Source organism: Myxocyprinus asiaticus, chromosome 3 (assembly GCF_019703515.2).
Source record: "Myxocyprinus asiaticus isolate MX2 ecotype Aquarium Trade chromosome 3, UBuf_Myxa_2, whole genome shotgun sequence".
Lineage (NCBI taxonomy): Eukaryota > Metazoa > Chordata > Actinopteri > Cypriniformes > Catostomidae > Myxocyprinus > Myxocyprinus asiaticus.
The window spans coordinates 62427512-62452471 of NC_059346.1; the positions used below are offsets into that span (position 1 = coordinate 62427512).

At 37.1% G+C, this 24960-nt stretch overlaps 1 protein-coding gene across 1 annotated transcript in view; it reads left to right on the top strand.

Moving 5' to 3' along the window:
• Positions 1 to 24960, top strand: part of LOC127425911 (pappalysin-1-like) — a 224140-nt gene that overhangs the window by 93574 nt on the left and 105606 nt on the right. The window contains exon 11 of the mRNA XM_051672227.1: positions 10725 to 10921. Coding sequence (XP_051528187.1) covers positions 10725 to 10921 — 197 coding nt within the window. The remainder of the gene's footprint in view (positions 1 to 10724; positions 10922 to 24960) is intronic.

Sequence of the window (24960 nt, forward strand, 5' to 3'; positions counted from 1 at the left end):
AGCATCTTTTATACCCATATGTCCGGGGGAGTGGCATGCAAATACCACTCGCCAATTTTCATTGGCCTTTTATCAAAGACCAGAGGTGTCTCGGGCTCCCAAGAGTGACCCCTAGTGTCACTACATTGACACCAACATTGAGTAAGTGACAGATAGGGAACCACCATTACCCCTTACCATCCTCTTTAGATCAATTGTGTCACGTATTACTTAGAAGTAATAATCCATCTATCCATCCATTATCTATAGTCGCTTGTTCTATATAGGGTCATATGTCGTGTTGGAGCCTATCCCAGATTTTTCGGGCCAAAGACAGGGAAACACCCTGGGCAAGTGGCCAGTCCATCACAGGGCTAACACACACAGACATACACATTCAGACTCTCACCTAAGGTCAATTTAGAGTTTCCAGTTCAATTGAATGTTGACTGTGAGGGAAACCAGTGCCAACTCCACACAGAAAGCCCTGGGTGAGTGAGGACTTGAACCGGGTACCTTCTTTCTTTGAGGCGACAGTGCTACCCACTGAGCCACCGTGCCACCCTAGAACTTTAAATATAGGAGATTAGCTGATCCGAATTATATTTCATCATATTTGGGGTTGCCAGATATCAAAAGAGGTTTAAGCACTGTTTATGCATCCTTCATAGACACTTCAGTTATTTGTTCGGTTATTGGAGTGAAAAATATGCATGTGTATGAGCTAGCAATTGAGAATTTCACAAAATTCATCATAAAATATAAAAAATAGAGGATACAGGTAACAGGTGCATATTATGGTCACGTATAAGCATTAGTGCCATGAATCTTTGCCATTGATGCAGAATGTAAATATTACAAATTACACATTATCTACTGCATACAGTATACATAAACTTTCAATAAACACTGAGTGGTTACAAAAGTTACTTTTACTGTTCTCATGTGGATTATATTCATTCAGTGAGGCAGAAAGCATATTCTTTATATGTAGCATGGACAAAATGACAGCTGCAGTGATACTTTTTTTTTAAGTAAAATAAACATATACATTTTTTTTTTAATAATAAACATATAAATATACAAGGGATTCTTTGAAAAATATAGACAAACCATATATTGCTGTAATTATTAATTTATTTACAACATGTTCCATCAGTCAATACGATTTTTTTTTCTTTACGCAGAAGTAACAAGGATAATACGGCATGGGTTGTGGAAGTTCCTGTAACTGTAAACTGTATAAAAGGAATTAGGATAAAAAAATCAAGGCAACGTAAAGCAAAAAGATTTCTGCATTATATCAACGGTGAACCATCGTAGTATCATTGTAGTATCATCGAAAGCATAACAGGAAGATTAAAAATATTCCAATGACTGTTTAGAAGTGCAGATCAGAAAGACGAAGCTACAAGTCAGGCTTTGCAGAGCACGAGAGATGTAGTGGCAAAGGAGAAAAATTCAGATGAAAATGGCGCTGTTCTCTGGTTTATATGCCCGCGATGATGCACGCATGAGGGCCGTAGCTTCAAGTGCCAGTTGTCAATAGATTGGCATGATTCTATACAGGCTTCAGAGATCGTCACTCCTGGGAGGTGTTCCCATAGCATCAGCTACTAACGCAGTGTCGAGAGACTGACATGAAAGGGAAGTGGCTTTAGAAGTCAATATATTGTTTGTAGTATTCCCATATCATTGAACATAAGCCTACAGTCGACAGTAATCTATTTTGCAATTGAGTTCGTCAATCTATCCTGATCTCACAGCACGTGTTCTTGCCTGTGCTAATTTTAATCATTGGTCTATGTACATACAGTATGCATCAGTTGGACGCTTTTGAGCATCTCACTAGTTTGCAGCATGATAAATGCCGTGTTTTAGGACAAACTGTCAAGTGAAAAGTAGTTGAAACTTTGACAATCGTGTCTCGACATTCCTGCATTCTGTTTTGCTTCATTCAGCTGCGAAGAACACTTGTAAAAACACGAAGTTATATGTACTTCAAGCTTAAATTGCTCTGCTGGAAGGAAAACAGGTACTTTTATTATGGAATTGACGTACAGGTCAGGAGGCATTGTTCATTGCATTAATTGTGCTATTTTTTATGTAAATATTTGTACTAAATTAACGTGCTAAATTGTTACATTTTATTAATTTTATTAATTTATTAATTGGCTGATATGGCAAAAAGTTAATTCTGTACCCTGGATGTATCCTTCACTGTCTATAAACTCCCAAAATTATTGTATCTGATCAAGCAGATGTAAATTAATTTAATATGTCAATTTTTTTTCAACATGATTCAGTTTCTACCAAGAGATTTGTAGTCAATAAATATTTACTTTATCTCTAAATCTTTGTTATTTTCTAAAACATTGAATATTTTTTAGATTATTAGACATGACATTATGATGCCTTGGAAGGCAGTCTGAAGCAGTGTTAAACTAAATTATTGATGAAAACTGACAAAGGTTTTTTTTAATTTTATTTTGTCAATGTTAACGAAGACTAGGCGAAAAAGACGCATCATGATGATAACCAAACTAATTAAAACATACAGTTGATGAAAATATGACAAGAAAAAAAATAATACTGCAAGACACTAACAATGCACATACACTGTTTTATTTTATTGTTTATGTTTTATTTTTTAAAGAAAAAAATTTGAAAGATTTGATTCAAATAATACAGTAATAGTTTATTGGGGATTTCTTCGCTGAAGCTGTGTGAGCTGCGAAATACCTGGGGGGTATTCCAGAAAGCAGGTTAAGCGACTTACCCGTAAATTTACTCAGAGTAAGCGGATAACCTCAACTTTCAGTTCCAAAAACTGAGGTAACTTTCAGGGTATGTTAGTAGCCATAGCAACTTACTCTCTGTACTCCGGAGTAGGTTATGTTAGCTTATTTCAGGTAGATGCCAGTAAGTTTCAGAGGTTGTCAGCGCATGCGTGCCCTTCTGATAGCGACACAGTGGGTGTGGAAACTCAGATTACGCACACAATTATACCTTTAAAGCATTATTATGTTAAAATGCAATCTTCACACTTTTTACTGTAAAGAAAGGGGTTTATGTATTTATATTTAGACTTTCTAATAAATTATTTTATTTCAATAATTTAATGAACATATATATATATATCAAAGAATAAAATTATTATAGCACCCACATTCTTTTTACAGTTCCTTCAGTCAATGAATATTCATGTTATTTATAACATTACATTACATAGTATCAATATGCAGGTAATGTCTGCCAATTGAAAGCTTAAGCAATTAATCAATCATTCTTCTTCACTAACTAGATAATATGTGATAATTTCACAAACCACAGATATAGAATAGAGGTTAGAGATTTGATTCTTTATCAGCTTAATTCATGTACTGTACATATAAATGCACACATTTCCAGACTTATTCAATGTACTCTCTTTATTATCTGAAAATATAAATGAGACATGCTGTCATTTAGAGTAACCTACTGTGACCTCCTTTAGCTGGTGGTCAAGTGATTCAATGAAAAGATGTCTTTCTGATGCTCAGCCTCCTCTACTCCATTAGGAGCTATGGTCCTTCTCTAAATTACATGTTAAATTTGCCTTTCAATATGGACCTTTTGCAGTTTCCTTTACAACTAGGAAGAGATAAGAGTTACTTTTCTCTAATATTGAGATCATGAACATCTATATTGTATAATCAGACACATGATCTTCAGTTAAAACAACATAATTTCATTCATTACCAAGTTCTTGGAGGTAGATGGACCCTCTACATGAGACTGCACAGCCATTGCCTTTTAGGGGACAAGACAACAAACAAGTTTTATTGCCACACCAAATAAGAAAAGGACATAATGATCACATAACTCTGTGGGCCTCTACCTCTGTTACAGCAAATCCTTATCTCATGAATAATCATGTGTGTCCTACTGATAAACATTACATTCAATCTATGAAAAATTATGTCAACTGTGGGAGATCCTACAATTGAAAAAGGGTCCATTAATACAATGACACCATCAGCAACTGTGGGAAATTAAAGGTGATATGATTCTAAGTTTTTAGAAGACCCAATGTTAAACTTGGTGCATCAAATGGTATTAAAAATAAAGTAAATACATTCAGTTCACATGACATAGAGTAAAATACAATTAGCATGCACAGAACATGGTAAATACCATTAAAATTAATCTTTAAATAACATATATAGTAAACCTATAGCCTATTACCATAATATTAATATAATATGAATGTTAATATTTATAATGATGCAAACATTGCAAACAAATAACATAACGGTCGACTATTAAACATTAATGTAGGCTTGAGAGGTCAAATATTAGTGTTGAATTAAGCTTTTACATGTACGGTAAAACTTTATAGTTTTATTAATTTAAAAATTCATGCAATTATTCAGTATACTTTCTGTAAAGCAAACTCTCAGTCCTAAACCGATGCAACTCCTATTGCTATTACGAGTGAAGATGAAGTAATACTCATTTGCAGTCATTAAAACGTCAAGTTCTGCCACTGAAAAATGGCGCACCTTTCTTTTTAGCGTCTGTTTCCATGGTGACTCGAGAATTTGGCGATCTGCTGAGAATGCCTTTCTGAGTTCACCGTGAAGGCGCACAAACTCTGAGTTGAGGCACTGTCCCAATACCCACACTTGCGGTCTTGGCCACTTGAGTGCACGTGCACGCGACAGGAAGTAAGTGTTCAAGACTGTCCCCTGTCTAAAACATGCCAAAGCTCAGTGCACTTAACCCACACTAAATCCACACTAGCGCAAATACCGCTTCGGAGCAGACTTTCAGGCTAAGTGTATCCCAGAGTTCATCACGATCAGGAGCCACACGCCGCCTACCCGAGCTATCGGTGTATTTTCGCCATGATGACGTCAAGGGAAGCCTTTCAACATAAGTTATTTATTATAATCAGCTTTATTTATTGCTTTATTAGATTATTCAGAATTAATACACGAGGAGAGCTTTATTCTTTTGTTCGATTTTTATAAGGCATTTCATTCATTAGAGCACCAATTATCAGACAGATTTGGTTTTAGGGACATGTTCTGCAGAGTAATTAAAACCCTTTACAATAATGGTTGCTGCTCAGTCAAATAAAAAAAAATGTCACTTCACCAAGATTTAACCTGTCTAGAGGAGTAAGTCAAGGCTGTCCCATCTCCCCCTATTTATTTCTACTGTCTGTGCAGTTACTTTCAACGTCTATAAGTGAAAGCAGTATTCGAGGTATCAGTGTAGCAGACAGGAAGATTATTATTAATTAGTCAATTAGCGGATGACACCACCTTATTTTAAAGAGATGCTTCCCAAATCCCTCTAGCAATTGATCATATAAAAATATTCTCTAAAGCTTCAGGTCTTAATCTAAACATAAACTTTCATTTATAATATCCCAGTTAAATCTCAAGTTACATATTTAGGCATTGTGATCACTAAAAATCAATATAACAGATGTGTTCTGAATTTCAACCCTGTTAAAGAAAAAGCCCAAAGAAGGTTCAATTTGTGGTTGCAGAGAGACTTAACTTTGAGAGGCAGAACATTGCTTGCTAAGGCTGAGGGCATCTCTAGGTTTCCTTATGCTGCTCTCTCTCTGTATGTAGATAATGAAACATGTAGATCAATTGATAAAATCCTCTATAACTTTGTATGGAAAAACTGTATTAATGAACACCAATGAATATGGGGGACTGAACTGTCTTGATTTTTCATCTTTAAATAACATTTTCAAGATCAACTGGATTAGACAGTTTATGTGTAATCCAAATTCAATGTGGAATTTTATCCCTAATTACTACTTCTCCAAATTAGCTGGTCTGCCCTTCTTATTGACCTGTAACTATAATATTGCTAAAATCCCTTACAATTTATCTAAGTTCCATAAACAAATGATACTTGCATGGTCATTAATTTTCAAACACAGCTTCTCCCCTCACTGGTATTTTATTTGGAACAACCAAGACATTTTATATAAAAACAAGTCTTATTTTTAAAGAATTGGTTTGAAAATAAAATTTTGACTGTCTCCCAACTACTTAATTCAGAAGGTCTTATTTTAAACTATACAGAGTTCTTAAATACATTTAATTTCCCAGTTACTCCTAAAGAATTCTCCATTGTTATGGATGCAATTCCTAAAGGAGCTCTTATGCTTCTATGGGAGACTGTTAAATCGCCATTTTTTTCATCTATCTCTTTAGATCCACTCGAAACCCCAGTTGGGAAACTGCTTTTTATCACATCCTTCTTCACGTAACTTTAGAATTAGGTCTCTTTTCCAAAAGGAGCTTGTAACAATTCCATATGTGGTGTCATACTGGGAGAACTTTGTTAACAATGTTGATTGGGAAAAAGTATGGACATTGCCTCTTAAATATATAATAACTAACAAAGTAAGGGAAGTATAGTTTAAATTATTACATAGATTTTACCCAGCCAAAGTATATTTAAAGAGATTTAAAAAAGACATAGATACAAATTGCTCTTTTTGTGGTGCCCCTAATGAAACTGCTCTACATATCTTTTGGTATTGTCCTTATACTCAGTTATTTTGGATAGATTTTTGTAAGTTTATTAACCAGAACTTACTCATGGGTTTCTCAATGTTGTTTAAGGATTTGCTGTTTGGTTTCTATAGCATCAACAAAGCAAAAAATATTATTTTATTATTAATTTATTATTGCTACTTGCCAAATTTCACATTCATCGATGTAAATTCAGTCATCAAAAACCCTTATTTATTTTTTATTTTTTTAAAGAAATCGAACAATACATCCAAACTAGTTCACCTTCAAAGAATTCCAAAGCCCTGAAGATAGTAAACCTGTGCTACCTCTTCAAATTATTTTGTTAAACTTTGGTATGTAATACATTATATTTGTATATTTGGTGCTTCTCACTTATATTTGTATGTACTACTTTTATTAAGTTTGTACATCTGTATTTGTTATTTATGTATGTTTTTCCTTGGCAATAAAAAAAAAAAAAAAAAAAAAAAAAGACAAAAATATTATAATCAGCTGAAGTTGTTGTAAAAAATATTTATATTTTTAATATAATCAGATAGTGAAGCATATAAGTAGTAAGTGCAGCATATATTTATTTTAGTATAAATGAATATGTTCAACATTATATAATGTGTTTGGGGTGACTTAGTAGCAGCACCATAATTAAAAAACAACCTCTTTGTTGTCATTCTCACCCAGTAATCACTTTATTTTGTTTGTTCTTGCCTAATACTGCTGGTCATTTTGGTCATTTATCAGCCAGATTGGCATACAATATGCGGTCTAGTAAATGTGGTTTTAAAATTAAAAATTAAAAAACTACTACCACAGGTTTCTTTCTCATTTTTATGTATTTAAAATATACCTTTTAATGCTTTTTATTTGTTGTATGAAACCACATACTGATAAGTTGTCTTATATAAATGACAATCCAAAGCATATAATTTAAATGATTTGTATTAGTAGTTATTAATGGATCAATCAGGTTTATAGAAAAACATTTTTATTTTATTTTTAATTACGTTTTGTGCAGTGTATCGTGAAACAAAGTAGAAAGAAATTGCTTATTTTATATTTTACAGCAGTTATGGACGACACAATTTTACAGTTAAGCATTTTTTAATGTGCAAAGTATTGAAAATCAAAATGAGTAAAACTAATGAACTTCTACAATTATTTTCACGCAATAAAAACTTACATATTTTCTACAGCACAATACACTTCCAACATCCAGTAGTGTATTAATAAATGAAAATATGGGTAACATTTTCAGTTATTTATTATTTATGTAGGCTAAAACAGTCACTGCTACCAAAATACAAAAACAACTGTCACAACTAGCACCAACATCGTTAAGTCTACGAGTGTCCCAATGTGCAATCAAAAGACATACACACACTCTCAGTCTTCACGTCTACTTGCACACTAGTGGCCAAACACTGGAAATACATAAGACAAGTGGGTAAGTAGGCAAGACCAAAACTGCAAGTGGGGGTATTGGGACAGGGCATCAAACTCATGGTTGAATGAGCTAACCCCGTGCAGGTATTCTGGGTAGGGTTGCACCAGCTGTGCATAAGGTCTTACGTAAGTTGGGACGTAAAGTTGACACTAAGGGCTTAGTAACTACTAGTTAGTTTGTAACTAAGTCAGTGCTTAATTTGGTAGCACCACCTGTTCTTAAGGCAGGACTTATCTAGTAGGTCGTAAGCTCTCCGTAAAGTAATGCGGAGTCGCATAATATGATGTTTACCTTAATTGATCCAATAAGCAGCCTTCAAATTTGTAAACAGAAGTGTTAAAAAGCCATGCATTTTAGTTTTATCTTGTTACTGTTGATGTTCAAACCTTGTTTGCTCACATAACTATCAGCTGTAATAAATGATATCCCCATTAAAATATGATACGTAATAAAAGTAGATTTGATAAATAGTATATTTGCCCTGTGTAAATAACAATATATAGGAACTGTATCTAAAATAAATAAATACTAATACAACAGGCTGGAAATATAGACATTTATTCATTTTATTATCCTATATACTGTATCATTTTAATGTGTTGAAACTTGACCCTGGGCGACGCACCCTGAAAACTGCACCATTAGAACTGTTTCATGCTGAAGAGATGCTTAAAAGTATGTTTTTTTTTTCTCTCTCGTAAATGTAAATGAGTGTAAATGTCAACATCATCAAATATGTCGAAATGATTGATGCCTGTCATGCAAAACATGAGCTCATTGATGTCATAAAATATCAGTCTGCTTTTTTATTCCAACCGTTACTCCTGGTCAGAGTCTGCCTTAAATATTTAGTTTATACATAAGGTTACGTTCTACCTAAGTTTAATGGTGCAACCCTCATATATTTAGTAGTGCGTCAATTGTGACTTAGTGCCCATTTATGCCACAACTAGGCTAAGTTGTAAATTATGTATAGCTGGTGCAACCGGCCCCTGGAACCCACATACTGCGAGTGAGCAAGTTTTGGGTTAATCAACCGAGAGTTCAGGGTTTATGTCATGGTAAGCTAACCTTGCTTTCTGGAATACCCATTTATACAATGAATTTACTAACGGGTTAATTACCTCACTTAAACACATCCTATATACAGTATGTGAGATTAATCAGCTATATCCACAATATACATGCAATATTACAACTTACATCTGCACAGACAATGTAGCCAATGGACAGGTGAACTTAAACTTAGATACGCACCTGTCAATCTAGTGAGTAACTTCTAAAAATGTAGCTTATACTTCAGTATACTCATTTTATGCTATTATTTCAGGAGCTCAGGTTTTCAGGACAGTTTTCTCATTTTGTTCAATATAAAAATGTATCTTTATGTTTAAACAATTGTAAGTAGTTTATACTGTACATTTTTTGAATATTTGGTTAAAGTTTTACATTTTGATAGATGTTTTTGTAATTTTGTATATTATTATCAATTAAAATGTGATTTTTGTCTACTTAAATTATATGCCATTTTAGACATGAGCTAATTTGACTAAAATTAAGGAATAAGACAAGATGAAATATTGACTTTATTTGAATTACATTTCCGTCAAATTATTAAAATAATAAAAAAATACAAAATAATAAAGTGAAACTTTACACTGGTCTGAAGCCAGATTCCTCAGCAGGTACACTGTCAGAGAAAAAAAAAAAAGAAATTTACCTTTAGGGGTACAACAGTGTGTAACTTGGGAAATACTCTCAAAGGGACACCCATTGTACCTTCTGCAACACTCTACAAGTCAGTCGGAAATTTATTTGTATGGCATCTATCCCTAAAGGGTACATATTAGTACCTTAAGGTTTAAATATGACCCAGTAAAGGGTGCAGTGGGTGTACCTCTGAGGGTACTGCTGTTGTGTAAGCTGTTGTACCCCTAAATGTAAAATTTTTGCTTTTTCTTTTTTCTGACAGTGTATGTTCATACACAAAAAGCTGGTTGTTTTATTCATTGACTGACTGGGCAGCGAGGCAGCAACGCAGGTCAATTTTTGTCAAGATCATAGGATGTGCCCATCCCATTAGAAACACACAAATCCAGTACTGGTCCTCTCTGTATGCATATTAGTACATGCACACAGTCTGCGTAGGGCACCAACTCCCTCGGGGGGCACCAGAAACTCCACCAGCTGCCCCTAACGTTATACGTTATTCAAGGACCCGATAGCAGTCAAGGAACACAGACAATTGCCTCGCAGATGAACCATGTTTGAAGCCATTGTAAAATAGCCAATATATGCACACCACTGAATATATATATATATATATATATATATATATATATATATATATATATATATATATATATATATATATATATTAATATAGAATGTATCAATTTAATTCTGTATGCACTAAGTTGCTACAATGCAGTCTACAGTTAGGCTACTGAACTATACGACATGTCAGAATAATTGTTTATTGTGATTATTAGTATTTGAACATTTGTGTCTTGTATCATATTGCTGTTTAAAAAAAAAAAAAAAAAACACCATAAGCCACTCAAAACCCTGCATTACAGTGATTTTACAATGGAAAAGGGGTTTGCATTGTGCCTAACAACACTTCTTAACTGTTGTAAAATCACTGTTTAATTTTTTATTGTTTAATAACTGTATACATTATGTTTGTCACTCTTTCTCTCTCTCTGTCATGAACACACACACAAACACACACACACACACATGTTCAGATGAGCCCAGCATGTGTTATTATTATGATGGTGATGGCATGTGTGAAGACTTTGAGCGGGAGACGAGTGTGAAGGATTGTGGTCTGTACACGCCGAATGGTTTCCTGGACCAGTGGGCAACCGTGGTGGAAGTTTCCCATGAAGAGAAGCTCTACTGCCCAGCCGACGTGGCTGCCGGATACCCTGCTGTTACTAAGGTAAGTGTCTCCCTAGTCTCAACCTTAAACGGCACATCCAAAATCTGTTCATTCACTCTATGATTGGCTGGTTTTATGCAACTTCCAGTAGCTGTGGTGTTCTTGCCTGTCCAGCTGGAAGAAAAGTAATTGTTTACAAGGTACAGAGTTGCTGTAGATCGCAACAGAGCCCACCCACTTTTTTAGTTATCTTTGTTCCGGAAGCATTTTTCCCATTTATTTCTTCCTCAGGGATTCCAAATCCTTCATAAAAAGCACTGTAAGTGATGAACCAAACCAACCAGGTTCAGGGTGAATCACAACATCTCAAACTTTGATTTGAAGAAAAGATTACTTTTATTATTATTTAAAAAAAATAAAATAAAACTGTACAAGACTGTGTTCTAAATATCTCTCATAAGGTGTTGGTTAATGGAGAAAAATAACCTTGGGGGAAACCAGACTCACTGTGGGGTCCGGTTTCCCTCTGGCTAAACAACATGAATATAATGCCAATATTATTTATGTATGTGTAGTACAAGTCAAGATTTTAAATTAGTAAATTAAGTAAGTGTTAGGGGCCAATGTTAAAACAAAAAATATTTTGTAGTGTAAAGCATTGTGAATGACATATTATAAATGAAAAATATAAAACTATTGATTTAAAGTTGTTGAATATAAGTACAGAAACAAAATATTGTAATTGTATTGCAAAATATTCAAATATTTGCAAATATATAAGTAGTTTGAGAGTGTATGGAGGCTTGTTTGGCGCACCTTGTTGTGTTTACCTGGGACCTACACTAACAAAACTTACTGTAATTGCTATATTGTTAATTTACGTTTTTTTTTTTTTTTTTTTATGACAAAAACAACTGATATAGACAAATTACTTTTTTATTTCAACATGCACACAAACACACTCAAATTGTGGATATAAAAACATCAGTAAAATCAATTAAATCCATTTTAAAATATCCCCTAACGTGATACTTTGAGCTTCTTCAAATCATCTTTTTATTTACCCCCTAAACACATGTACCATGGCAACCATTGTTTCTGCCCAAAATACCATAGTTACCATAAGTATTGTTGCTACAATAAAAATGTGGTAAACTGGTATTAGTCAGGGAGAAACAAGGGTTCTTTAAGCTTCTTACACAGTTTCAAGTTGATATATTAATTTAAAAGTTTAAAGCTGGCATAATAACAATATTTGTAGTAATTATACACTCACTGAGCACTTTGTTAGGAACACTATGGTCCTAATAAAGTGCCAGACCTGGTCTTCTGCTGTTGTAGCCCAGCTGCCTCGAGGTTCGATGTGTTGTGCATTCTGAGATGCTATTCTGCTCACTACAATTGTACAGAGTGGTTATCTGCAGCCTTTCTGTCAGCTCAAACCAGTCTGGCCATTCTACATTGACCTCTCTTATCAACAAGGCATTTCCATCCGCAGAACTGCTGCTCACTGGATGTTTTTTTGTTTTTGGCACCATTCTAAGTAAACTCAAGGGACTGTTGTGTGTGAAAATCCCAGGAGATCAGCAGTTACAGAAATACTCAAACCAGCCTGTCTGGCACCAACAATCATGCCATGGTTGAAATCACTGAGATCAAATTTTCTTCCCCATTCTGATGGTTGATGTGAACATTAACTGAAGCTCTTGACTGAAGCTCCACATCTGCATGATTTTATGCATTGCACTGCTGCCACACGATTGACTGATTAGATAATCGCATGAATAAGTAGGTGTACAGGTGTTTATAATAAAGCGCTCAGAGAGTGTATTTTGGCAGAAACTATGGTTAACGTGGTAAATGTTCACAGTACATTCTTTTGTGAATAACAGTTTCAACAGAACAGATTAAGATCAATCAGTGTCCAGCTGATTATTCATCTCCATATTGTTTAACACTATTTATCTGGACTACAAATGTACAGCTTCACGCACAACAGTACAGGGTGATTGTACACAACTCACTTATCCCACTTTGATAGTACTCACTTTTTCTGTGTATATTCACTGTTACCTTTTATTCTTATTAACATCTAATTCACTTTTAAACTGTTGAAGAACTTCTTTTCGTCTTGTTCTGACAACATTTTCGCTGTTTTCTCTTGAGCTGCGTGTGCTGCGTGAATAGATATTTTTGTCTTATTTTGTTATTAAGAATGACTTATTAGTTTGAACTTGCCCACATAACGAATTCTGAGAACTCCTCGCTCTTTCTGACTTTCTGACTTTTTAGAAAACTGAGACAAATAAATCCATTGCTAAATGTTTTGTCTTTCTATATGTCTTGTGTACACGGTTACAGCGGTGGGTGACAATCTGAAAGAAGGCAGTTCGTCGCATGACCATCACCTGACAGCGCCTCAGCTGATATATCAGAGATATTATATTTCCCTAGTGTGGAGCGTGCATAAGGATATTGTAAAGAAATATCATCATTAGAAAAGAACCTCTGAGCTCACGGTAGATAAGGTTTATTGATTATTGATAGAAATTAATTTGCCTGTGAAAAAAAAATGGGATTTTTACTTTCGCAACCCAACTAATGCGTTCTATAATGGTATAGTAAAGAACTAATTACTGTATTTACCAAAATGTTAGTACCATCAAATCTTTGAAACAATTTTGTTTAAGTGACAAAGTAGCAAGTAAACTATATGTATATTTCATTCATGCCTCATGCGTCGAGACTCTAACATACAGAATCATCCCCGCCATGACCTCTGCTTGATGACGTAGCTTCCACTTTAAAAGTGAGAGGGAAACATGCAGAAATCCTCTTATCACTTCCCACCTTGCATTAGTGAATGAGATGTTTAAACACTTCTCTTTGAGTTCTGCCTTGTGGCTAGGGGTATGATAACTGTCACAAAGATTACCATGGTATTACGGTATCAGGTATTAAGGTGCATTGATAATATTATTAGCAGTTTAATATTTGGATATGAAATATGTCTGAAAAACACACAGAGATATATTTAAGTTATAACCAATATTTTATTTTTTCCTTTAATCCTGTAATTTTTGTTCTTGGACATCAGGACACTCTCTTAATCCAACAAGGTAATGTTGAACGAGTGCTTTAATCCTTTTGCTGCATTTGTGATTGTGACAGAAAGCATAAACATAACTTTAGCCAACCTAGTCATTACAAATGATGTAAAACTACATTGAATCTGATGTTTTTATGAAACAGGGGCTATAATTTACTATCCTGTATACTGCATTTCCACTTACATTCATCCCTGCAAATTCTGTGGGATGGTGTTCACTGAGCCGATACTTTTTTGCATCAAACTTTACAGACTGGGTAACCATCAACATTGATGGTGCCTCATGGGTCTTTAACATACCCAAAGTAATCCCAGACAGCAGACTTCAACCACTTTGGTGGAAATAAAGTTTAAGGCTCGGACATGTCTGTATGATGCTCTTGTGCTGCACTCATGCTGCGCTCCGCTCGTGCTGTACTTCTGATGTACTTATGATGTGCTGTGCTCGCGACACCTGCATGTCACCTTTAAAACTGAGTGACAGTCGAATGTAACACGACGAAGGCGCAATTTAAAGATTTATTTTATCTCGTCAAGTTTATATGATGCTGTAAATGTTGCTGTTGCGGTGAACTCTCCCTCGTCTCTGGCGTGGTCCCTTTTTATCGCTCTCCCCAGTGCTTACTGCAATCAGAAACAGGTGTTAGACATTATAGTGCTCAGGTGTGTGCACCCTTACCGCTTTCTCTCTCTCCGGACGAATGCTCGACCACACCCCCCTCCGCCACAGTCTTAATTAAACTGATATGGGTTCTACTATATCGCATAAGACTTTCTGACTCTGACAGAATCCAGTTTTTCCCCCTGCTATAGTACCGCACTGCACTGTTTGATTGCGACAATACCATTTCTTTGTTATACCAAATAAAGCACAGTATTCGGATTGCTGTTTTCTTCATTATATGAAGTAAGTGAAAATTTGTTTGACGTTGTTACCTTGTGCGGCTGCGGGTTTGGTATGCCACCACTTCTAGCCTTTTCGTTTACATTCTGAAATGCCGCTGTGCTATGGTTGTTTTCTTTGAAGTATTTAAAGGTGGCTTGTATGTAACCACCCGCCTGATTTATAATAAGGAATTTGAAAGGAATTAAAGGAATTTTTCTCGGTGTGTATTGATTATATAGCGGGCTGTTTAATAGTTTGGATTGTGTGCTAACTGTGTCCTAGTAGTAGTTTCAGTTTTCAAAAGAGATTAATTGAATTTATTTTGTTTTCTGATAAATAATAGGTCTGTTGTATTTTGTTTATTCAAAAAATGGAAGCAGCATGCACCCAGTGTGATGCACCCATGGATACAAATAATGGCTATAACAGGTGCATTAGCTATTTTGGCCTTGAACACTTATAGGAGGCATTTACTGATCCCTGCCACAACTGTTTGGTAATGTATGCTTAAACAAAGCAGTCTCAGATTACTTATTACAGGATTTGCATCCTTCAGGAATTGCTAAAAAGAACTATAGCCACTGACTTTCAACTTTGCAAGTTACACTAAGCCAACAGGGAAGAAAGCCTCTTTAACCAGATGACAGAGCTGACAGAGACGACAGAGTGGAACAGCTAAAAGGTTTGCTGGAGGCTTCTGCAAGAGGCTGGCCAGCTGTTACAGAGCCTGACCAACCAGGTGATAGGCCAGCTGAAAACCAGCGTGCTGCTCAAGATAATGCAGAGGATATGGATGCACTTTCTATGGCTGCTTCTAATACACGTTTTGGTTTTTATGATTATCACCATGATTCATATAGTGGATCTATGCAAGATTCCAATTCGATTGAGGAGTCAGCTGAGGGCACAGCCTCATTTAAATCTATTCTGCAGGCTGCCCTTGCATGTTAGGCTATGAGCCAAAGAGTTTGGCTAAAGAAACCACTAGGTTTCATAGACGTGCTCCTTAAGAACCACAGTGTACCATGCCAGCATCTGAAGTAGTCTGAATTACAAAAATGCTACTCTAACCCAAATTCTCAGCATGTGCTCTCTGACTGCCAGACTTTTTCAGCTATGTCAGCAGCTGCTGATCATGGGCCTGACCAAATGCCAGCAGTAGAGCCTGCGATTTCTATGATGGTGGTTCCACCCCAGGAGGCAGTAAGTCTTGAGAAACGTTGCCCTAGTCTTCAGTGTAGAGCAACTGATGAACTTCTGTGTAAATCATACAATGATTTGGGAACTCCTTGTCTTGGCTGCTCCTGGTTCAGTCACTGCAAGATGCCTCTCTTCAGGCTTTTGCTTTTATGTCTCATGAACTTGGATGTCTGATATCTCTTCTAACTGTGACACGACGTCAAGTTTGGTTGGCACAGTCCCCCGTTTCAGATGCAACCAAAAAGGCTATTAAGGACCTGCCTGTGGTTCTTGGAACAATATTTACAGAGGCAGCTAAATAGTCCCTGGAGATTTCAGTTTAAGCCCATAAGTACAGGGAGCAGCAGCTGCCTTCCCTCCGTCAGCCACAGTATCGGTGGCCACATATGTTGCCTCGTGTTCATGTTCAACAATTTTTTTGGTCAAGGTTACCTCCCCAGGGTCGCCGCTCAAAAACAGCTGGACAGTATAATTATCCCTTGGGATCCCCGCCTGTGTGGCACACCAGGGGACAGCACATTGAATGCCCCACCCCCCTCCCCTTCCCAGGCCTTGATAAAAAAACTCCCACTAAGCCTAAAATGATCGGCTCAGGAATTGAAAAATGTGGCCAAGAACATCTGGCCAACTGGGTAGCCCTAACAAAAGACCAGTGGGTACTAAGCTCTCTGTATATTTTCTACTCTCTGTATATTTTAATTCCCATAAAAAGACGGGCCATTAAGGCCCATTTTGGATCTGAGGGGTTTGAATTCCAATCTAAAGGAATACCATTTCAGGATGCTATGAACATCAGATGTTCTGCATACTATCAGGCTAGGCGATTGGTTCACAGCAATAGACCCCAGGGATTTTCTCTGATTTTTAATGCAGTGATCGCTCCTTTACGTCTCCAGATATACAGGATACTACCATATCTGATTAACAGGCAAATATGCACACAATCTTACGCAACAGTCTCAAACATACATAACACTAAAACATGTCTCAAGCTTGAGTATTAGGGTGAACTATGCCAAAAGTAAACTGCTTCTAACTCAGACCATCATTTAGATTCATGTCAAATGTTGGCCTCACTGCCACATGTTTGGGCAGCCAGCATAAAGAGAACTCTACACCAGTTCCAACTGAATGCAATTATCAAGATGAAGACATTTCAGAGACTGACTGGATTAATGGTAGCGGCCCCTTCAATCATTCCTTTGGGTCTCAGGTCTGAAGGTCAGATCAATCCAAGTGTGGGTCAATGCTTTCAGACTGCATCCGAAATGAGACCACCACAAGAAAATAAGAGTGATACAATGTTCCAGTCACTGCTCTACCCATGGCAGAAGCAAGAGTTTTCTAACCAAATGGGTCAAACTCAGAAACATCCCCTGTCGCCGCAGTGGTAAGGGAGTCTGTAACCACCAGCCAGTCCAGGGGGTGTGATCAGACGGACATCATAAGGAACATAAGTGTTCTCGAACTCAGACTGTATCTGCCATTACTAAAGTGCAAGTGTTGGACAAGACAGACAATACCTCTATTTTCTGTTGTCTATTACATAAAGTGAGGTCTCATCAGTTACTGAGGTTATCTCAGAGCATTCTTACATGTGCCAGTCCTCAGTTCGGCTATATGTTCACTGCATATACCGAGTGTCAAGAACAGACCAGCAGACTTTCTGGTGCATCCATCCTGAGATGATGATATCAATATGGCAAAATGAGGCCAAGCCCACACAGAGTTTTTGCAACTGACCAAAAGTGCTTATCTTGGCTTTTCCTTCACTGCTGTTGATCAAGTCTGTTCTAAAAGAGTCTGCACAGGTGTAGCATTATTTTCTCCTGGTGGCCCCCAGATGGCCAATGGAGCCATGGTTTCTAGTACTGCTCAGTCTGTTGAATGGGACATCGTGGGAGATTCCCATCAGAGTGGACCTTCTCTCATAGGAACTCAATATAATCTGTCATCCACATCCAGCCAGGATGCAGCTCTGGGACTGGCCTCTTAGAAGCCTGACCCATTGCTAGCACATTGTGATCCAGATGTCCTCCAGACACTGTTAAACTCCTGAGCTTCAACAAGACAAAAACTATGATTTTAAGTGGAAATCGTTTTCTTCTTGGTGTCAGCAACATGGAGCAGATCATGTGAACTGTTCTGTAATGGTTATATTAAGTTTTCTCAAGTCTCTCCTTGAGGCGCAAGATCAGCCAGCACTCAGATAGCAGAAAGTAAATGCTTCAGCTATATTCAGCAGAAATGTTAAACTGCATAGCAGGCCTGTCGGTTCACATTACCCTATGAATTTCTACCTGAAGGTTGCTCAGAGAACGAGACCAACAAGGTCCCTGCAGGCTCCCACATGGGAACTCACACTTGTGTTACAGGCACTTTTAAAATCACTATATTATCTTCTTGCTACAGCAGATATAATATATATATATATATATTTTTTTTACTTTTTGAAAATAGCATTTTTTTTTGGCTGTGACATCCACAAGAAGAGTGGGTAAATCTGGTGCCCTTTCTGTTCGCCCTGAATGCCTGCACTGGTGGCCGTAAGAATAAAAAATTATATTACCAACCAACACAGCTTTCTTGCCTAAAGTAGTCACACTAATGTGTTCACATTAGTGTAAGTGTGCATTTACAGCTCAAAGGTTTTCAAAATGGATTGAAACTGAGGGAAGGATTGCCTCCGGGGGTTACACTCTGCCCTTCCCTGTCCATGGCTGATCCACATGAGGGGTTCTGACCTCTTGAGCAGCTTTGAGAGGTGTTCCTCTGTCAGAAAGTTGTTCAGCAGCAACTTGGGCATCTCTGTGCACCTTTGCTAGGTTTGATAGAATCAACATAATGGCAATATCCAGTATGGGTCGGTTGTTTTGTCGACAGACCACACCAGCACTGATGACTAGGTCTCTTGAGATATGGTGGGCATTAGTCATCCATAAGTTAATGACCCCTATGGTCGAAGTAACAAAATAAAACAAAGGTTACATATGTACAGTTGAAGTCAGAAGTTTACATACACTTAGATTGAAGTCATTAAAACTAATTTTTTAACCACTCCACATATTTAATATTAGCAAACTATAGTTTTGGCAAGTCGTTTAGGACATCTACTTTGTGCATGACATGAGTAATTTTTCCAACAATTGTTTACAGACAGATTGCTTCACTTTTAATTGACTATATCTCAATTCCAGTGGGTCAGAAGTATACATGCACTAAGTTAACTATGCCTTTAAGCAGCTTGGAAAATTCCAGAAAATTATGTCAAGCCTTTAGACAATTAGCCAATTAGCTTTTGATAGAAGGTGTACTGAATTGGAGGTGTACCTGTGGATGTATTTTATGGCCTACCTTCAAACTCAGTGCCTCTTTGCTTGACATCATGGGAAAATCAAAAGAAATCAGCCAAGACTTCAGAAAAAAAATTGTGGACCTCCACAAGTCTGGTTCATCCTGGTTCATCCAAATGCCTGAGGTTACCACATTCATCTGTACAAACAATAGTACACAAGTATAAACACCATGGGACCACGCAGCTATCATACTGCTCAGTAAGGAGACGCATTCTTTCTCCTAGGGATGAACGTAGTTTGGTGTGAAAAGTGCAAGTCAATCCCAGAACAACAACAAAGGACCTTGTGAAGATGCTGGAGGAAACAGGTAGACAAGTATCTATATCCACAGTAAAATGAGTCCTATATCGACATAACCTGAAAGGCTGCTTAGCAAGGAAGAAGCCACTGCTCCAAAACCACCATAAAAAAGACTACAGTTTGCAAGGGCACATGGGGACAAAGATCTTACTTTTTGGAGAAATGTCCTCTGGTCTGATGGAACATAATGGCCATAATGACCATCGTTATGTTTGGAGGAAAAAGGGTGAGGCTTGCAAGCCAAAGAACACCATCCCAACTGTGAAGCATGGGGATGGCAGCATCATGTTGTGGGGGTGCTTTGCTGCAGGAGGGACTGGTGCACTTCACAAAATAGATGGCATCACGAGGAAGGAAAATTATATGGATATGTTGAAGCAACATCTCAATACATCAGCCAGGAAGTTAAAGCTCGGTTGCAAATGAGTCTGCCAAATGGACAATGACCCCAAGCATACATCCAAATTTGTGGCAAAATTTCTTAAGGACAACAAAGTCAAGGTATTGGAGTGGCCATCACAAAGCCCTGGCCTCAATCCGCTAGGAAATCTGTGGGCAGAACTGAAAAAGCATGTGAGAGCAAGGAGGCCTACAAACCTGACACCAGTTCTGTCTGGAGGAATGGGCCAAAATTCCAGCAACTTATTGTGAGAAGCTTGTGAAAGTCTACCCAAAACATTTGACCCAAGTTAAACTATTTAAAGGCAATGCTACCAAATACTAACAAAGTGTATGTACAATTCTTACCCACTGGGAATGTGATGAAAGAAATAAAAGCTGAAATAAATCATTCTCTCTACAAATATCCTGACATATCACATTCTTAAAATAAAGTAGTGATCCTTACTGACCTAAGACAGGCTATGTTTTCTATGATTAAATGTCAGAACTTGTGCTAGTTTAAATATATTTGGCTAAGGTGTATGTAAACTTCTGACTTCAACTGTATATTACATTACATATGTCACAAGAGACTTCATGGTTTCTCAGGACACTTGGGGGCGAGAAAGGTTCTGAGGATTTCTTTGTGTTTCCCTCTCACTTTTTAAAGTGGAAGCTACATCATCACATAGAGGTCATGACCATGAAGATTGTGGGTATGAGAGTGTCGATACATGAGGCCTGAATAATACTTAATTTGAAAGTTAACAATCCTAATAGTCATCCAGAAATAAAACTTTGGTTACATATGTAACCTTCAATCTACAAGCAGAACTGTATATTTCACTTTGTTTTCTCAGTTACTCATACTATAATTGGTATTTATTACTTTTTGATGGATTTACAGTAAATTCCGATGACAAAGTTTACACACAGTTCTGCTAATTTGTTTGGTGTTTTCAATACAGCCAGTTTATTATTGTGGTATCAACTATTTGTAGATAAACCCATCCCTAAATGACACTTTAAAAAATACATTATATACATAGTGATGGCACAGTTACAGCTAAATATATTTACAATGAAATACACTTGCACACACTATTTGGCATCACCATTTTATTCACCATGGCCACTTATTTTTCATAATTCCTGAGGATAGAGCTGCTCATTTATGTATTCTGTGTTTTGAATTGTGTTGTTCCTAACAGTTCTTTCTAATTAAAGCTGGTTTCCTCAGCAAGATATTGTGATAGTTTACAAATTGACAAAGAAAATCTTGTGAAAATCTAAATTTTATGTTCCCGTGAAGTTCTGCTCCAGAGAAACCATATAACATATTGAGATTCATTCTTTTTTTTCTCTTGTGAAGAACATTCAATCCAGCAGGGCATGTGTACCGATTTTATCTGGGCATGGATGCCAAATGCAAAGGCACACGCACACACACACAAGCAGATGACTACCTGTTGACAAATAAGACTGTCAGTTCTCCACAAATAGGGGCAGAGAATACAAGATACAATGACATGTTGTTCAGGCTGATTTGCTCTTTGTTGATGAAATAGAATTATTTTAGAATTGCATCAATGACTCAAAATGTGGTGTGTATAACCCCGTTAACCTGAAGCTCACAATGTTCTGAGTTTGTTGAAATATCTCAATCACTATGATCCTAAACAGCAGTGTTTTTAGACATGTTTTTAACATGTGTGGCATAATTACTAAACTACACTCTGTAGTGCTTCCAACCAAATGTAATGTTTGTGTGCAAAAGTGTTCTAATTTTAAGTTGTTTAGCTTTTTGGCTTCTTCTGCAAAAGATGGTGCTTTTATTGAAGAACTAACATTTAATTCAATTTCTTCTTGTAAGTCTGAAGATAGCATCTGAGCCGAGAGGACAGTAAAGATGTCTACGATATTACACGCTGACCTTGGTGTCAAACGGCCCTTGTTCACAATGTCCTGGACTGTTTCCCTCTGAGAACAGATGGTTATGTATGGCTGGTAAAGTTTCCTTCAAAGAGCAAGATGAGATCATTTGAACAGACTGATACCGATACAGGGCATAACACCCTTACAAGTGCACACAAGATAACATGACTTCAGAGGCTATATGCATATAACCACACAATACAGTTACAAAAGCACCTTTTTTTTTTTTTTTTTTTGCCAAAGTTTGAGTGTCCAAGAATGCAAGAGCATATCAAGAATACATCCAAGAATGCTAGTTTCAAGTTGGAGTTAATGGAAATAATCAAAACAACTTCAGAACACAGATGGACACCTGTGGCATGTATCACAAAGAAATCTGAACAAACTCAGGATTCTTGGATTGGTGTTAGTTTGACAAAACCCATCAGATCAAATCAGGCTTCAATATGTTTAAGTGGTATCAAGATGCTGGTTATCAACTTTCTTTATCAACTTTCTTTATGATCCTTAGTTTATAATTAGCTCATGAGAGCGTTCACATAAATGAGTGACATTTGCACCGATCAGTCAATCACGTGCAAGTCATAGAAAATTTTGATGATGGTTACGGGAGGAATGTGTCACAACACACAGTGCATCGCTCCCTGCTGCATATGGGGCTGCGAAGCCACAGACCGATCAGAGTGCCCAGGATGACCCCTGTCCACTGGTGAAAGCACCTACAATTGGCACTTGAGCGTCGGAACTGATCCTTGGAGCAGTGGAAGAAGGTCTTTTTGTCTGATGAGTCACGTTTTCTTTTACATCATGTGGACAGCCCTGTACGTGTGCGCTGTTTACCTGGTGAAGTGATGTCACCAGGATGCACTGTGGGAAGACGACAAGCTGGTGGAGGGAGTGCAATGCTCTGGGCAATGTTCTGCTGGGAAACGTCAATTTGACATATACCACCTTCCTAAACATAGTTGCAGACCAGGTACACCCCTTCATAGCAATGGTATTCCCTGATGGCAGTGGCCTCTTTCAGCAGGATAATGCGCCCTGCCACACTGCACACATTGTTCGGGAATGGTTTAAGGAACATGATGAAAAGTTCGAGGTGTTGTCCTGGCCTCCAAATTTCCCGGATCTCAATTCGATTGAGCATCTGTTGGATGTGCTGGACCAACAAGTCCGATCTATTGTGGCTCCACCTTGCAACTTTCAGGACTTGAAGGATCTGCTGCTAATGTCTTGGTGCCAGATACCACAGGACAACTTCAGGGGTCTTGTAGAGTCCATGCCTCGGCGGGTCAACACTGTTTTGGCGGAACGTGAAAGATAAATAGCATATTAGGCAGGTTGTCATAAGGTTTTGGCTCATCGATGTGGATGAAAAAATAGCAGATATATCAATGTGCTGATGTATCAAGTTAATTCATATAGGTCCACAACAAGAACTTACAGGCTTATTAATTTTAAAAGCTTAAAATCTTTATTTAATTAATTAATTTTAAATTTAAATTTGTATCCCCTTTTCTCCCAATATGGAATGCCCTATTCCCACTACTTAGTAGGTCCTTGTGGAAGCGCGGTTACCCACCTCAATCCGGGTGGCAGAGGACAAGTCTCAGTTGCCTCCGCTTCTGAGACAATCAATCCATGCATCTTATCACGTGGCTTGTCATGCATGACACCGCGGAGACTCCGCATGTGGAGGCATAAATGCATTCCATTCCCCGATATTCAGAACTGCAAAGCTCCGGTTTGCTTAGCAGGGGTTTGACTCTCATTAGAGATGTCTCCTAGCAACCCAACTGACAAACAATCCGCACACAATTTACCACGTGCCCCATTGAGAGCAAGAACCACTAATCGTGACCACGAGGAGGTTACCCCATGTGACTCTGCCCTCCCTAGCAACCGAGCCAATTTGGTTGCTTAGGAGACCTGGCTGGAGTCACTCAGCACACCCTGGATTCGAACTCGCGACTCCAGTGGTGGTAGTCAGCGTCAATACTCACTGAGCTACCCAGGCCCCCTAAAATCTTTATATTAATTAAAAAAATAGAAATTCAATTAAATATATACATTTATATAAATTAAAAGCTTAGTATAATTTAATATGATTGTGAATTAATAAAGCCTATTATTAAATAATTAAAAAGTGAGCACTTGGAATAAGAGAAAATGGTTTGCATTTATAAGACCTATTGTTCTATCTTTCTAGCAACATGACAAGCAATAATGACATATTTAGTGTACCAGTGTTCTTTTACTGAGTGTATGTTCAACACCAACAAATCCATGAAAGAAGGGGTTTGGGTGGCATTCACACTTTTCTGATTATATACAATATATATATATATATATATATATATATATATATATATATATATATATATATATATACACATATGACAGATGTATTATTCCATCTTACTTACTATTTCATAGATTTATTTTAGGTTTATTTTTTCATATACATTTTATGGCAAGAGTGGGTAAATAATCGGGAAAAAAAAACAATTAATTGTCTTTAAGTGTGTGACCTATTTCTCGTAAATAAATAATTATCATAAAAAAGAAGATTTTTTTGTGTTTCTTTTAAACTGAAATGAGAGATACTGGGGGAGGGACCATATTGCATCAGAGATATCACTTTGCTCACAGCTGATTCGTCCAGCATCTGTGTGTGATCTGCGATCAAGAACATAACCTGCCCCGGAGCAGGTTAGCTGTTAAGCTTATGTAACTATGGTGATGAACCCTGATAGAATCCACCTTACTGGTACTGTGAATTCAGAGTTTGCTCAAACTAAGTTTAAATTTACCTAGCTAGCCGCTTAATCCTGCTTTGTGATACAGGCCACTTGGTGAATCTCACAAAACCTGTCCAGAACACGTCCAAGGCTAAACTGCAAATACACGTATCATCCTAAATTAAAGAAAT